Here is a 16972-nt window from a genome sequence, read left to right as displayed (position 1 = left end):
GTCCTCTATTTCAATTATCGCGTAGCACGTTAGTGGACCTAGAGCTGGACACATATTAGCGGACCTAGAGGTGGGCACGCCGGCCAGCGCCCTGTTAGCCCGCCGTGTTCTGGCCTGGCGTAAATGACGGCAGCACTCCAGCTCTCCTGAGGAGTCTTCCTGTCGGGAAGTCCTCCCAGGGTTGGGAGCAGAGGAGAGAGAGGGGGGTCTAGAAATGGCGGCCCCATCATCCAACACCTTGGGCATTGTGAATATCACCTCCTTAAAGGGGATCTCCTTTGGTCATCCCGTCTAGAGCAGCCACCATCGCTTCTCAGCGTTTATTGCTGGTTGATATATATTATAAAAATACAAATTCCACAAAAGCAGGGACTGGTCTTCTCTCCCTGCAGGGCCCAGGTTCTGGCACATAGTTGGTGCAGAATGTGTGCAGCCTCAGGTCCTATCCAAGCCCCCAGGGCATCACAGTCTGGACTTGTTCTGCATATTTTTACTTTTGCCTCCCACTGGTACTAGTTCTTCCGTGGAACAGCCTGAGTCCCTTCAGATACTTAATGTTTTCTCAAGTGCTGCCATGAAGCCAGAGCTCCACCATCTTGGGGCATTCCTTTTTAGGGATGGGAAGTATATGTCGCTCCTTTTATGTGATTTAAATTCTATCTTGGATAATTTGGCCATCACCCTAGTTCATTCAGATCTGTTTGGATCCTGCCTATCTCAGCTTCAGTCCATTTCATTCCTTTAAATCTGATCAGCAGTTACCTCCAACAGCTTCATCACAAATCACTCACAAAAATGGCCTTAATCCTGAAGTTTATTTACGGAGAGCACACTTGCTAGGTATGCAGGAAGCACAAGATGAGGCAACAGATCTAGAGGCAAATGACTTCCTTCTTCCTGCCTAGTGGTAACTGCCAGCATCATGCCCTCCCGGGAGAGGTGAGAAACCCCTCCACGCAAGCACTGGAACCTTCAGAGTCAAGAGTGGCAACAGCTCCGGTTACTGGACCTGGGCCTGTTGAATTCTAATACTCTGTGATTCCACATCTGGGCTGAATTTTTGCTGAGTATGATGGAATTTACATGCTTCCTCCCTAGCCCCTACTTGTCTGTACAGTTGGAATATTTGGTTGCATCCTCTGGAGGGATCTAGTACGTTTAGAGTCTAGACGCTGGAACTGTCAAAGTTCAGAGGAAAGAGCTCCAGCTGCAAAGCAAGAGAAATGGGCTGGAATTCTAGCTTCACCCCTTAATGAATGCTTCTGAAATTTTTTTTTTTTTGGGGGGGGATGTAGTCTCACTCTGTCGCCCAGACTGGATTGCAGTGGCCACGATCTCAGCTCACTGCAACCTCCGCCTCCCAGACTCAAGCGATTCTCGTGCCTGAGCCTCCTGAGTAGCTGGGATTACAGGCGTGCGCTACCACGCCCGGCTAATTTTTGTATTTTTAGTAGAGACAGTGTTTGGCCATGTTGGTCAGGCTGGTCTTGAACTCATGACCTCAAGTGAACCGCCCTCCTCGGCCTCCGAAAGTGCTGGGATTACAGGCCCGAGCCACCGCGCCCAGCCGCTTCTGATCATTAAAAAAAAAATTTTTTTGGCGGGGGGGGGGAACGAAGTGTCCCTCTGTTGCTCAGGCTGGAGTGCAGTGCAGCGATCTCGGCTCACTGCAATCTCCGCCTCCCAGGTTCAAGCGATTTTCCTGCCTCAGCCTCCTGAGTAGCTGGGAATACAGGTGCCCCCCACGACACCCAGCTAATTTTTGCATTTTTAGTAGAGATGGGGTTTCGCCATGTTGGCCAAGGCTGGTCTTGAACTTCTGGCCTCAGGTGATCCGCCTTCCTTGGCCTCCCAAAGTGCTGGGATTACAGGCGTGAGCCACCGTGCCTGGCCAAAAAATTTTATGTTTTAAAAAGACTAGTCAAGTGCAGTAGTGAGAAGGGGGGAAAGAGTAGAGCAAGGAGTTATATCTGTTGCTTCTGACCATTTTGAACAAGTTACCTAATTCTCTGAGGACTAGCTCGGAGAAGGGGAGAGACAATATCTATTTGCAGGGTTGTTGGGAGGAATAAGTGACATCATGAGTGTGTGCCAGGTGTCTGATTACAGAAGGTGTTCAATTAATCTGCAATCATTAATTAACCCATCAGTCTCTGGTATTATTTGCCATCCATCCTCCGAGTGTTGCCAAGTTATGGGTGCGTTTTGCCAGCGTCCTACCAGTGGTAAGGCTTCTGGCTGCCAGCGGCGAACCTCTTCCTTCGAGTATTTCTCCTCTTGCTGAGAAGATGAAATGCGACCGGGTCTCTTTAAGGGCCAGGCGCCGGGATCCAGGCGGCGCGCAAGGGCTGGACGAGCAGTCGGCCGCGCCGGCTCGCACAGGAAGGAAGCCCAGGCCTCTGGATCCGCTCGCCCAGCTATGCTGCTGCGGCCGCTGCGGGGCTGGGCCGCCCGGGCGCTGCGTTGCTTTGGGCCGGGAAGCCGGGGGAGCCCGGCTTCAGGCCCCGGGCCGCGGAGGGTGCAGCGCGGGGCCTGGTCTCCCGGTAACGCGCGTCTTGGTCCCGCCTCCCAGGAGCCCCTATGCGCCCACCTACTCCCGGCCCCCTCGGCTCCCGGAACCCGCCCGAGCCCGAAGCGCCTCCTCCGAGGCGCGGGATTTCCTCCCCGGCTGCGGCTGGGGCAGGGGCGGCCATCGGCCGTTACCCGGGCGCGAGACCGCAGCGAGCGCGGGGGGCGATGGGGTTCTGCGCCCGGCTTTTGTTCTGGGATGGAGAGGGGATTTAAAGAGCAGGATGGACACGCTCTGAACATTGCGGCCCAAACTTGGTCCCTCGACCCGTTTCCTGTCCCGATTCTTTCGACCTTGGGGGCCATGGGGACTGGGAGCTGCCTTAAGCCGATTCTCCTCACACTCTGGTGCCAGCGTGGGGGAGGGGGGTTACGCCCCCGGCGCTTTCCTGCCCTCCCTGGGAGTGGGGACCCACACAGAAACGGGTCACTGTTATACCCGAGTTCTGGTGTCCGCCATATGGCTGTTGAGAGACGCCTCAGAACCACCTGTGAGGCAGGTGGGCAGCGATGCCCTCCCTGGGCCTAGAGGAACACCTGGGTCCCAGGCCCAAACCCACGCCCGCCGCCCACTCTTCCCCGTGCACGGCGAGTGGAGGCTGTTCTGCCTTTCCACTTGCTTAACATCCAGTCTGTGAAGATCTAAGTAAATAACGTGGAAAATGCAAAGTATAATGTACTAAGTGAAAGAACTCGAGCACACTGGGGGCCCACGCAGCTGCAGCTGCAGCCCAGGGTGGCACATCGGCGAGACGGTGGTGTGCGCCTCCAACCTCGGAGGGCACCCAAAATGGAAAATATTTTTAGGCCACGGAGTGAGCATAAACATTAGTGTTTTTGTGGTCATGTAGCAAATTAGGGCAGAGGAGAGTTATTTAAAAGTGAGTTTAAAAACTGATTTCCTTTCTTTGTAGATAAAGAACAGGAAAAAGAGAAAAAATCAGTGGTAAGTCCCTCTTTTATGTGTACTGTCTAGGATAATTTTTATTTATTTTTTTGAAGAGGAGAGAGAAAAAAGCAGAGTAAAAAGCAAAAATACATTCCAGAGTAAAAAGCAAAAATACAAGAGGATCTCCAGGGAGAAGGAAGTCTGTCACCCTCCCAGAAGGCCACCTCTGTTACCAATTTCTTGTATCTTTCCCCAGAGTCTGCACAGGTAGGAGCACACAAGTATTTGTATCCTTCAGGTAGATTTGGGCTGTTAAAGCTTAAGGGATGATTGTGAAAGGATTTGAAAAACGCTCATTGTGTTGTGGGGAAGGTCAGTTTCATCTTGGGTTGGGCAGCTCAGATGTGAGGGAAGCTCTGTCGACCACCACCCTCTCCCCCCAGTGCTGAGACTGGTGAGTGGGCAGGGGATCAGAGAGAAACAATGAGGGTCCACAGATGTGGGTTCAGTCATCAGGGTGGCTTTGAGATGCTGGCTCTGGGCTGGGGCTGTGACTAGTGTGAGGTCGAAGGTCAAAGAAGGGTCAGATTGGTGTCCATGGGGATGTTGGGTGCTTTAGCTGGCTGGGGTGGGGAGTGATATTTTGGTCACCAACCAAGGCTCAATTCCTTAAAAGAACTGAAAGTCCCTAGCTCCTGTGGCTGGGAAGGGGGTGGCTTGGCAAGTGGTGGCAGGAGTACCATGGCTGGGATCTGCAGAGGGTAGACAAGTGTGGGCAGGCCCCCAGGGTACTCAGGGTGGTGGAGAGCTCTTGGGAAGTAGTGAAATCACATAGGATTGAAATGCTTGAGATTTGTGGAAGTTTGTTGAAATTAGGAGAAGGATATGCCAGCAAGTGCCATAGAAGGGGAGGGAAATGCAAAGTTGAGCTGGATGGTAATTAATGTATTATTGTTTGTTTATATAGTTAAGAGACGGGGTCTTGCTGTGTTGCTCAGGCTGGCCTCCAACTCCTGGGCTCAAGTGATCCTCTGGCATCAGCCTCCTGAGTAGCTGTGATGACAAGTGTGAGCCACTGTGCCTGGCTATTTATTAATTATTGAGCTAGCATTGATGTGAGCTGGGCCTGTTCTTTGTGCTTTTTGTGTGTGGTTTGATGTGCCCCCAGACACACAGTACTTAGTTCATAGAAAGTAGTATGGAGCCTGCATTCAGGCTCAGGACTGTTTGTAACCATTCAAGTCCTGTGAGCTCCTGCATGGGACGCACTGGGCTAGGACGTGGGCACCTGGCAATCAAACAGCCCTGACATTTGGGAGTCTGAGGTCTGTCTGATGGGGGAGGTCTGTCTGATGGGGGAGGTCTGTCTGATGAGGGAGACAGCAGTAACTAGGAGAATGGTGAAACTAGAACAGCAGTGAATGTGGGGGCTGTGAGTAGGGGGGCTGATGACTGAGAGGAGCTTTGGGAAGCCTTATTGCCTGCTGGGAGATGGAGCAGAGTTTGAGGCAGGAGTGTTGGAACAGGTACAAATCACAGAAGAATGAGAACCTGCAGGCCTGGGCTTGTGGCCAGTCCCTAGAGAGGTGGCTGGGGAGGGCTGGGGGATAGGTGCAGAGGGACTGCAAATAGGTCCTAAAACCCAGAGTCACTGAAGGGCTTCACCCCCACCCAGCACGATCCAGGTTGCCTCTCAGGGAGCGATGTGGGCGACCACGAGTGGAGGGCCTAGCTGGGCCAGACTGGAAGGGGAGAGACCTTAACTAAACTAGAGATGGCACAGAGCCCGCAGCTGAGTGGGAAGGCAGGGCCCAGGGGCGTTGCTGGTTGGTTGACTGGTGTTGGTGGGTGAGGAGAGATGTCCGGAGCGTTAAAGGTGTCTGGGTGGATGTGCAGCCATCACATGGCACAGTTTACAATATGAAATAATTGAGTATCACAACAAAATTTTTTAATAAAGTAACTGGACAGAACTTAACATCCAACAGGGCCATGCCTAATGGCTCATGCCTATAATCCCAGCACTTCGGGAGGCCAAGGTGGGAGGATTGCTTGAGCTCAGGAGTCTGAGACCAGCCTGGGCAACATGGCAAAATGCTGTTTCTACAAAAAATACAAAAAATTAACTGGGCATGGTGACATGCACCAGTAGTCCTAGCTACTCGGGAGGCTGAGGTAGGAGGGTTGCTTGAGCCTGGGAGGTCAAGGCTGCAGTGAGCTGTTATTGCATTGCTGCACTCCATCCTGGGCAACAGAACGAGACCCTGTCTCAAAAAAAAAAAAAAAAAAAAAAATCAAATGGTAGGGAGTTCAATAAATTGTGACAGGTCTTATATAATGGAATATGTAAAGCCATTAAAAACCGTGTTTTTGAAAAACATTTAGTGACCTGGGAAGGCACTCACTATGTAAAAGATGTAAAAAAAATAACAAAACCAACAAAAGTATATGAAGTATGATCCCAAATGAAAAAAAAAACAAGTGTCCTTAGGAAACAAACAGGAAAGAAATATTATAAACATTAATGCCGAAATTCTCAGTCTAGTTAAGGGATAGATGTGGGGTTAACAAGGAGCATGTAAGAGAGTTTGTGGTGTGATGGGGTAAAAGTGTCTTCCCTTAGTTATTTGAATGTTAAATGAAATTCAGCTGGGTTCCTTTTTAAAACAGCTTTATTATAATTTGCATACCACAGAATTCATCCATTTTAAATGTGCAATTCAATGATTTTTAGTAAATTTACAGAGTAAACAGCACTACAGAGTAAACACCACTACAATCTAATTATATTTTATTTTTATTTTTTATTTTTTGAGACAAGGTCTGGCTGGAGGGCAGTGGCACAATCACAACTTACTGCAGCCTCGACTTCCTGGGCTCAGGTGATCCTCCCACATCAGCCTCCCAAGTAGCTGGGACTACAGGCACATACCACCATTCCTGGCTAATTTTTGTATTTGTTGTAGAGATGGGGTTTCTACATGTTGCCCAGGCTGTGCAATCTAATTTTATAACATTTCCATTACTCCAAAAAGAAACCTCGTGCCCATTCGCAATCTCTTCTGGCCCCAGGTGACCACTAATCTACTTCCTGTCTCTCTAGGGATTTGCGTTTTCTGGACGTTTCATATAAAACGGAACATATAGCATGGGATCTTTTGTATCTGGCTTCTTTCACTTAGCACATTTTTTTTTCTTTTTTGAGATGGAGTCTCGCTCTGTTGCCCAGGCTGGAGTGCAATGGCATGATCTTGGCTCACTGCAACCTCCGCCACAAGGGTTCAAGCCATTTTCCTGCCTCAGCCTCCCAAGTGGCTGGGATTACAGTCATGTGCCACCACGTGCAGCTAATTTTTGTATTTTTAATAGAGATGGGGTTTTACCACATTGGGCAGGCTGGTCTCGAACTCCTAACCTCAGGTGATCCACCTGTCTAGGCTTCCCAAAGTGCTGGGATTACAGGTGAGCAACCGCTCCTGGTTGCTTAGCATAATATTTTGATGTGCATCTGCCTTGTAGCACGTATTAGTATGTCATTTTTTCCTATAGCTGAATAGTATTCATGGCGTGGCTGTAGTGCACTTTGTTTATCCACTTGCCAGTTGTTAGACGTTTGGGCAAGTTTCTTTTGACTGCAGATTTCTCAGGGTCTTTGATAAGACAAGATATTTGAATTCTCCCTGTGGAGGCTTTGGCACCCAAGCCAGTTTGCCTCTGGAACCCTGGGTTCTAATTAAACATCCAAATGACAATGGTTGCTGGGATTTACGAGTGATTTTGATTTTCTTCTTTTAGAGATTGTGTAATAATGAAGGTTTGATCAGAGAAATCCAACTGATAAATACATATATGCATATTCATAAACATATGCATATATTCGTGCATACATACATTCTTGTGTGTGAGAATGTATTTCTTTTTTTTTTTGGAGACAGGGTCTCACTCTGTCACCCAGACTGGAGTGCAGTGGTGTGATCTTGGCTCACCACAACCTCCGCCTCCCAGCTCCCAGGCTCAAGCGATTCTTCTGCCTCAGCCTCCCCGGTAGCTGGGATTACAGGCATCTGCCACCACGCCTGGCTAATTTTTGTATTTTTAGTAGAGATGGGGTTTCACCATGTTGGCCAGGCTGGTCTTGATCTCCTGACCTCAAATGATCCCCTGCCTCGGCCTCCTAAAGTGCTGGGATTACAGGCGTGAGCCACTGCGCCTGGCCACTGAGAATGTATTTCTTAGCACAAGAATGCTTAATTTCCATTTTTAGGAAAGATTAAATATTGTTACTTATAATAGGGATAGATGGCTCGTCACAGTTTCAGTTATAATGATGGAAAATTGGACTCAAGGGCTCATAGCAGAGGAAAATGGAGATAAATTGTAGCGGAGTCACAGAGCCTTGGGCCAGGCCGGCCATGTGCTCCCACAGCATGGGGACCATCTCCTTTTCACAGTTTGCTGTTGCTTTCCTCCACACACCCATGAGCTCTTTGGCCGTTGCAACGAGGCCCTGAGTACACAGTGCCTGGCACAGCATAGGCCTTCAATAAGCAGTTGAAACATGCTCAAAGATGAGGACTGTATAGAAAATAATGTTTGGCATGAAATATGCTCACATGTCATGGGGTTTATCTCTTAGTATTGGGATTATGGGTGATAGTTTCTCCTTTTTGATTTTCTGTATTTTCTTCAATGGGCATGCACTTCTCTTATAATCTTTTTAGACATCACTTTAAAAAGAAATGTAAAGACTCCCTTTGCTTGCTTCCTGTTCTCCCTTCCATTTCAGGGGAACTTTGTGAGATTCTTCCTGCGTTGCCTGCTCTAAACCGGAGGGCAGATTGGCTGAGCTCATTCAGGGCCTGACATTCACCAACTCTTCAGGATTTCATGCTGGGAATAGGAACAAGTTTCTAGGAGAAGGACTTATCTGTTAAAATGCTTGCAATGAACAGGAAAGAAAAAAGGCTCTGTAGAGTGATGTCTAGGTTGAGCTCTTTTTATATATCTAGGAAGAGGAAAAGTTTTCTTTAAAGAACAATAAAAAAATTAAATCCATTAGTGCCCTAATGGGGTCTTTTCATGCCCTTTTGTTCATTCCCTTGGTTTCATTTTGTAGTTTGGGGCTCTAAAGGAGTGGGCTGGGAGGGACCCAGGATGGGAGAGTGGCCTTGTGTCTCCTGGATACCCGTTAGGATCAAGGCAGGAGGAGCCTTCTCCGCCCGCTGACAGAGTTCTAGTTGCTGGGGAGACTTTAGTGGGGGGTGAGACAGCCCACTGTGACCTGGTGTTTATGTGAGGTGTGACTGAGGCTCCATCAGGAGTCGTGAGAAGGGGCCTGGATGTGAATTCTAATTCTGATTCTTCCCTAGCCAGGTCTGGCGCTTGGGTAAGTTATCTGTGTTGCCCAGGTTTCTCTGGGTGCTTCCAGCCTGAGTGCAAAGGAACAGGCCTCTGTGCAGCAGGTTGGGCCCCTCGTGCCCCTGGAGGATGTCTAACGTGTTCTCAGGGAACGGTTTGTCTTCTATGTATTGGAGCTGCCCGTTCCCTGTGGCCATCTGCTGGAGCCAGAGCCACTAGGCCAGTCTATGTCATCAGCAGTGCCTGGCTGAGCAGAGCTTGGTCAGAATCACTGGGCCACAGGTTCAAGGGCTCCAGCCTAGAGTCTGATTTAGGGTCTGGATGCTACCTGGTGCCGCCTCATGTTTAACCAGCTCCTCTGGTGCATCTGAAGCAGGTATCTGTGGACTAGACATGGAGAAGCTCTGCTCCAGCCTCATGGTGCCCAATCTTGCCTGCACATTGAAATCGCCTGGAGAGCTTTAAAAGTTACTGAGGCTTGGCCGGGTGCAGTGGCTCACGCCTGTAATCCCAGCATTTTGGGAGGCTGAGGCGGGTGGATCACCTGAGGTCGGGAGTTTGAGACCAGCCTGGCCAACATGGTGAAACCATGTCTCTACTAAAAATACAAAAAATTAGCCAGGTGTGGTGGTGGGCACCTGTAATCCCAGCTACTCAGGAGGCTGAGGCAGGAGAATGGCTTGAACCCAGGAGGCGGAGGTTACAGTGAGCTGAGATCACGCCACTGTGCTCCAGCCTGGGCAACAAGAGTGAAACTCTGTCTCAAAGAAAAAAAAGTTACTGAGGCTTGAGTCTCACTCTCAGAGATTATGGTGTAATTGGTCTGGGCTGTGGCATCCCTGTAGAGATTTTTAAAAGGTCCCAGGTGGTCCTAGCATATAGCCAAAGCTGAGAACTGCTGCCTGGAATACCTTCTCTCCCTAAGATGAGTTACTTCTAGGATGCTGTTTGGTCTTTGGTATAGGTAGACCCCAGAAGGCTGTTTCTGGCCCCTCCCACTAGTGCCATGACCCCCTTTCCCTCCCAGGTGCAGTCAGTGTGAGCAGAGTCTAGGTTCAAGCTGTCCTTGCTTTATTGTCTTCTACAAGCCTCATTTTTCTTTTCTGTGAAAAATTTTAGGACTTAACCCTTCTCAGGTTTCAGTGAGGTTACATGTGATAATGGTGTGTTACCTGTCTCAGGGCTTGGCCTGTGACAAGGTGCTTAACAAAGTCCTTGCTCATTTTTTCTTCTCCCCTTTCTTAATGGTTTCCAGTCAGTGACCAAGTGCTTTTTTTTTTCTGTAAAGCAGTGAATTCTGTTCTAGATAACATATATGTGTTTCCTAGCCTCAAAGCCATTGATTAAGCTCTCGTTAAGGAGGCAGGACACTTAGGCCTAAAATCTAATAGTCTCTGGGGTTGAACTAAGGAAGGGCAGAGCTGGGCTGGGCAGACAAGCTGTGTATGGTTTAGGAGTTGATGTAAAGGAGGGTCTGGTCTTGGGGGACCACGTGAGCCTGCCACTCGGGTAGGATCGACTTATCTGTTATTATTAACCATGAGACCTTGCCAGTTTCCTGAGGAGGGATTTTGGTTTACATGTGAAAGTCTTGGACTGAACCAATTATGCTGCTCACGTGAGCCCTTTCCCTGGCCATCATTCCCTGATGTTCCCCTGGGTGCTTGAGTTCTGGCTCTAATGTGCATTCGTCTTTTGCCAGATCTGTGTCGAGGGCAATATTGCAAGTGGGAAGACGACATGCCTGGAATTCTTCTCCAATGCGACAGATGTTGAGGTACGACCTCCATGCTAGGTTTGAAGGAAGCCGAGAAAGCTTGATGGGATAATTTATAGAGGGTGTGGACTAACCTTGTCCAATAGGACTATAATTTGAGTCACAAGTGCAAGCCACAGGTGTAATTTAGCATTTCTAATATCCTCATTAAAAAAACAAAAGAGGCTGGTGCAGTGGCTCAAGCCTGTAATCCTAGCACTTTGGGAGGCAGAAGCAGGTGGATTGCTTCAGCCCGGGAGTTCCAGACCAGCCTGGGCCACATGGCGAGACCCCATCTCTACAAAAATATGCCAGGCATGGTGGTACGTGCCTGTAGCCCCAGCTACTTGGGAGGCTGAGGTGGGAGGATTGCTTAAGCCCAGGAGGCGGAGGTTGCAGTGAGCTGAGATCACGCCATTGCACTGCATCCTGAGCAGCAGGAGTGAAACCCTGTCTCAAAAAAAGAAAAAACCCACAAAAAATACAAAGGACATTTTATTTCACATAACATATGCCAAATGTGATCATGTCAACATTTAATCAATACAAAAATCATCAATGAGCTATTTTGCATTCTATCTTGTTATACTAAGTCTTTGGAATATGATACTGGTTGAGCATCCCTTATCTGAAATGCTTGAGACCAGAAGTGTTTTAGATTTCAGAATTTTTCAGATTTTGGAATATTTGCATAAACGTAATGAGATATCTTGAGGATGGGACCCAAGCCAAAACACGAAATTCATTTATGTTTCATATATACATAGCCTGAAGGTAATTTTATACAATATTTTAAATAATTTTGTGAATGAAACAAGTTTGTGTTAAGTATTGATGTGTGCAATTTTTCATTTGAAGTGTCATCGGTTTTCAGAAAGTTTTGGAGTTTGGAGCATTTAGGATTTTGGATTTTTCAATTAGGGATGCTCAAACTATTTGTATTTGTAAAATAAGTGTAACTTATAGCATATCTTAATTTGGACTAGTCATATTTCAAGGTCTTAATAGTTGCCTGTGGCTCATGGCCACTCTATTGGACAGTGCAAGTGTTGACTGCCCCAAAGTCTGGTTAGGAAAAGAGTCTACGTGGGTAAGAAGAAAGGACAGGCTATTGAGCAGGGCTAGAAGTGTGACATCTGAGATAGCAATGTCTGAGCAGTGGGTATTACTATGCATAGGCAATTAATTTAATGTCTAGTTCATTTAAAGCCTAGTGACTAAAACTAACCTCAGAGATGTTTAAGAATCATCTCTACACTAAGACATTGACCTGTCTTCCTTGTTCTAGATTTTAGCGGTATAATCTTCTGTATTGATGGCTCTCTTTTGTTACTGCAGAAGCTACAATTTCTATACTTTTATAGTCATTTTCTTTCCTTCTTCCCTTCCTTTCCTGTTTTTACTTCTGCTAGAAATATATGTATGGCCAGGTGTGGTGGCTCATGCCTGTAATCCCAGCACTTTAGGAGGCTGAAGGGAGAGGATCACCTGAGCCCAGTAGTTTGAGAGTAGCCTGGCCAACATGACAAAACCACATGTCTACAAAAAATACAAAACTTAGCTGGATGTGGTGGCACATGCCTGTAGTCCCAGTTGCTCAGGAGGCTGAGGTGGGAGGATTATTTAAGCCCAGGAGGTTGAGGCTGTGGTGAGCCAGGACTCCAACCTGGGTGACAGAGTGAGGCCCTGTCTCAAAAAAAAAAAAAAAAAAGAAAAGAAATATATATAGTTGGATAAAAATAATAATAAACATTATATAGCCCTTGTCCTGCTGCGTTCATGTGCTGCTGTGCAGGAGTTAACATAGCAGACCTAAGACTGCTGCCCTTTAGAAATGCCTGCTTGCAAGGGTGGTCTTTAGATCTTGGGAGGGCCCTCACCATTCCTAACTGATAACAGTGGCTCCCTGCCTAAATTGTTTCTGCAAACAATATGGTTTATGCTGACACCTGCTTTCTTCCTGGGAGTCCGGAATTTTGGTACATGTCAGGAAGTGGTTGCCTGCATGGCTGAGCACTGATGAAAACCCTGAACTCCCAGGTTCAGGCCAGCTTGCCTGCTAGACAACATTTCACACGTATTGTCACATCTTGTTGCCTGGGGAATTCCGTGTGTACTGTGCAGCTCCTCTATGAGAGGACCTTGGAAACTTGTGCCTGGTTTCCTCCAGACTTTGTGCCTGCCCTTTTTCCCTTTGCTGATCCTTTTTTCTTTTTCTTTCTTTCTTTTTTTTTTTTCTGAGATGGAGTCTCGCGCTGTCACCCAGGCTGGAGTGCAGTGGCATGATCTCGGCTCACCGCAACTTCCGCCTCCCGGGTTCAAGCAATTCTCCTGCCTCAGCCTCCTGAGTAGCTGGGATTACAGGCGCCCACCACCATGCCTGGCTAATTTTTTTGTATTTTTAGTAGAGATGGGGTTTCACCATGTTGGCCAGGCTGGTTTCGAACTCCTGACCTCAAGTGATCCACCCGCCTCAGCCTCCCAAAGTGCTGGGATTACAGGCGTGAGCCACCGTGCCCATTCCCCTTTGCTGATCTTGTTTTGTGTCCTTTCGGTGTAATCCATCTTAGCTGTGAGTATGACTTCGTGCTGTGTCCTGTGAGTTCTCATGAATCATCAAACCTGGGGAGGAGGGGGGTCTTGGGGACTCTTGACCCCTGTCCTGAGTGATATGACTCTTAATGGCACTTTAGAAGTGCTTATAGTCTCACTGAAGACCTTGGAGCCGATTAACAACAATGATAGTTAACATCCAATGAGTATACTGCTATTTGCCCAACACTGTGTTGAGGGTTCATCGTAAATACTAAATGATCTCATCCTCACAAGAGTAGTCCCTCTGAAGTAGGTACCATTTTTACCACAGTTTTAGATGAGGAAACCATGGCCCAGTGAGGTTAAGTGGCTTGTCCAGGGTCCCTAGGCCAGTGTGTGATACAGCCAGATCCCAGCCTGGATACAGCCAGATCCCAGCCCAGGCTGTCTGGTTCCAGGGGCCACACCCTTGTTTGGTTCTGTGGTACGAAGAGCTTTGTTGGCTTTAGGAAGACCACTCTCCCTTCAGATCTGAGCTCTGTGTCTCCTGACCTTCCCAGCGAGTTTATGCTTCCTGATGGAGGATCCCCTGGCCTCTCTGTACCTCTCTTTTATACCACTTCTTGGGATTTGAAAACGTGTTGGCTTCTGTGATTACCTGAGTAATGTCTGCTTCCCCTGGTAGGCTTAAGGTTCTGTGAAGGCAGAGGCTGGGCTGGTTTTGCTACTGTTGTATCCTCAGTGCCTAGCATGGATATCTGGCACACAGTGGGCACTCAATAAATGTTTGTTGGGTGACAGTGCTATGGATGGAGCACCCCTGAGCTGGGTCGGGGAGCAAGGCTGCCTGTGACCCAGACTCTGGTGGGCCTGTGTGGTGCTGTGTATGCTACTTAGGGGCTAGGAAGAAGACCTAGAAGAAGGAGAGGGGGTTTGAGAGGGGCAGGGGAAGGGCATATTTGAACTGGATTTTGAAGGGTGTATAGGAGTTTTCCATGTGATGAAAGTTGATGTGAAGTGGAATGGGGTGGGAATGCTGGTCAGAAGAAACGATGTAAGCAAAGACACAGTGTCTTGCTTGAGGGTGGATCACTTGAGGTCAGGAGTGAAGGGTGGGGGGTGATTGCTTTTCTTTTCTTTTTAGAGACGGAGTCTTGCTCTGTCACCCAGGCTGGAGTGCAGTAGCGTGATCTTGGCTCACTGCAACCTTTGCCTCCTGGGTTCAAGTGATTCTCCTGCCTCAGCCTCCCGAGTATCTGGGATTACAGGCATGTGCCACTACATCCGGCTAATTTTTGTATTTTTAGTAGAGATGGGGTTTCACCATGTTGGCCAGGCTGGACTTGAACTCCTGACCTCAAGTGATCTGCCTGCCTCGGCCTCCCAAAGTGCTGGGATTAACAGGTGTGAGCCACTGCGCCCAGCCAGGGTGGCTACTTTTCAAGAGTTCCATGCATTGCCTGCCATTGGTCTTTTGTCACTTATGGCCCCTTCTCACATGTACTCTGAAAGTTCCCAGATGGATCCTGGCACTCTGAAGATCTTGGCCCCAAGAACACCATTTAAATCTTTTCTAGCACACACCTGCATACCCAAAAAGGCTCTAGCAGAGTCTGGGGTTGTCCCAGATTTGTGTGTCTAGACCACAGATGGAGGCTCTAGAAATGCCCAGCAGAGATCCTGATATGTGTCTGAAAACACATAGGATGTTGGAGAAATTGGCAGTCATCCTAAAAGGTACAAACAGGACCAGAGGGAAAGAATGCCTCCAAACCAGTGAGACAGGAAGCGTACTAAAGAAACAGGGACTCTCAGCAGCCAGCGCACCCAGTGCAGTGATCAGAGGCAGGAAATGGAGGCAGGTGGCCTGCCAAGGCCTAGCCCTGTCCAGTGTCCCTCCTGGCTTCTCCCACCCACCTGCCAGCTTGATGTGGGAGGCAGGCAGGGCTGGGATAGAATACACAGAAGAGAGATGGACAGAGCCAGCTCTGACCTTGGGGAGGCTACCAGGGCAATAGAGAGGTAGGATGTACCTATGCTTGGCACATTGGGTACAGGGATGGATAGAGTTATTCTCAGGACATTTCTGGAAGTAATGTGAGGAAGCTGTGTCTAGATAGAGTTGTGACCTCACGGGGGTTGTCAGCTATTTTGGCCTACCTTGGGCACCCAAATTTGGATAGTCTTTTTCTCTCTTTTTCCCTTCTCTCCTCGCTTTCCCCTCAACACACACTTTTACAGGGTTCAGCACAGAAAAACAGTAGCTCTGATGTTTTCTTTCCTTCCAGGTGTTAACGGAGCCTGTGTCCAAGTGGAGAAATGTCCGTGGCCACAATCCTCTGGTGAGTGGGTTGTTGGTTGCATGAACCCCTGGCTTTCCCTTAAGCACCTGAGAATGGTGGTGCCTCTGCCTGAGCCTGAGCCTGCCCAGGCATTCTCTGCGCTCTTAACTGAGTTGGAGAAGACCAGGGAGGGACAAGCAGAAAATGGTGGCATGTTGGTGTTCTGAGGTCAAGGATCTCTGAGGCCTGAGTGGCTGTACACAGAGCCTAGGGACTTCCCGTCAGCTATTCCATACTCTTCCCAGTGGCCGACCTTAGCCACTAGGGGTGTCCATTTCTTATTGCTCATTCCAGCCTTCCCCTCCCCTAGAAGAAACCTATCAGAACCCGGGACTTCTCAGGCCTAACCCCCCCAGGACCTATCTCTAAGTAACCAGGATCCTTGGTGGACCCCTGACTTGGGTTTGCAACTTGGCCCTGTCTGGTAGCAGGGGCCACCTCTGGCTTACCTGGAAGCCGCCAACCTGCTTTCCCAAGGGCAAACCTAGCAACAGGGGCTGTAGTGTGCTGTGTCCCTTCCTTCACCTTCCCCAATTCGAGGTTCTGCTCTGGTTGCTTGAAAGAGATGGATAGAATCTGGGTCCTGCAAGAGAGAGCTTTAGAAGGGGATGTTGGTTCTGAGCTCCCATCCCGTGAGGTAGGGATGATGAGTCTCATTTTTCAGCTTAGGAAATTGCACTTAAATAAGTTGCCTGAGGTCACACAGTTAGTAAATGGACTTGGAAGCCTGTGCTGCCCCCTGATTTTTTTTTTTTTTTTTTTTTTGAGATGGAGTCTCAGTCTGTCTCTAGGCTGGAGTGCAGTGGCGCGATCTCGGCTCACTGCAACCTCTGTCTCCCAGGTTCAAGCGATTCTCCTGCCTCACTCTCCTGACTAGCTGGGACTACAGGTGCGCGCGACCAGGCCCAGCTAATTTTTGTGTTTTTAGTAGAGACAGGGTTTCACCATGTTCGCCAGGATGGTCTCCATCTCCTGACCCTCATGAGCCACCCACCTCAGCCTCCCAAAGTGCTGGGATTACGGGCATGAGCCACTGTGCCCGGCCATGCCCCCTGATTTTTAGCAACACAATTGGCATCTCCTGTGTGGTTCGTTAGACTCTGAGTTCTACTAGGAGCACGGACTGTGGCTACTTTGTTCACTGTTATTTGCTAAAACCAAGGCACACTGCCTAGCACTTAGTAGGGGCTTGTGCATTCATCCATTCATTCAACCAATATGCAGTGCATGTCAGCCATGTGGCAGACACTGTTCTAGATGATATGGCAGTGATAAATTCAAAGCCCTTGCTCTCCTGCCCCTAATATTCCAGTGTGGGGAGGCAGAAGACAAACATATAATCTGGTGGGTGGTGATAGGGCCTAGGAAGAAAACTAAAGTAGGTGAAAGGATGTTTCTTAAATAAGGCAAAACCTTTCAGTCTTTCAATAAAGAATCCTACAGAGACAAGAAGAATTTCTTCTCTGTGCATTCGGGAGAAGATGGAATACCAGTCATCTTCTTTGGATATAACAAAGAAACCTC

General features: G+C 48.5%; 1 protein-coding gene across 10 annotated transcripts in view; it reads left to right on the top strand.

Annotated features, from left to right (window-relative positions):
* TK2 (thymidine kinase 2) overlaps window positions 1-16972 on the top strand; it is a 41887-nt gene continuing 24915 nt past the window's right edge. For 2 of the 10 annotated variants that reach the window (XM_002826499.5, XM_063717337.1), the window contains exons 1-4: window positions 2294-2543; window positions 3483-3514; window positions 10518-10592; window positions 15395-15448. In XM_002826499.5, coding sequence (XP_002826545.1) covers window positions 2294-2543; window positions 3483-3514; window positions 10518-10592; window positions 15395-15448 — 411 coding nt within the window. The other 8 variants (XM_054534025.2, XM_054534024.2, XM_009250789.4 and 5 more) reach the window with 8 other exon arrangements.

Source organism: Pongo abelii, chromosome 18 (genome assembly GCF_028885655.2).
Source record: "Pongo abelii isolate AG06213 chromosome 18, NHGRI_mPonAbe1-v2.0_pri, whole genome shotgun sequence".
NCBI lineage: Eukaryota > Metazoa > Chordata > Mammalia > Primates > Hominidae > Pongo > Pongo abelii.
The sequence above is the reverse complement of the archived record's forward strand: the minus strand, read 5'-3'. Positions and strand labels throughout refer to the sequence as shown.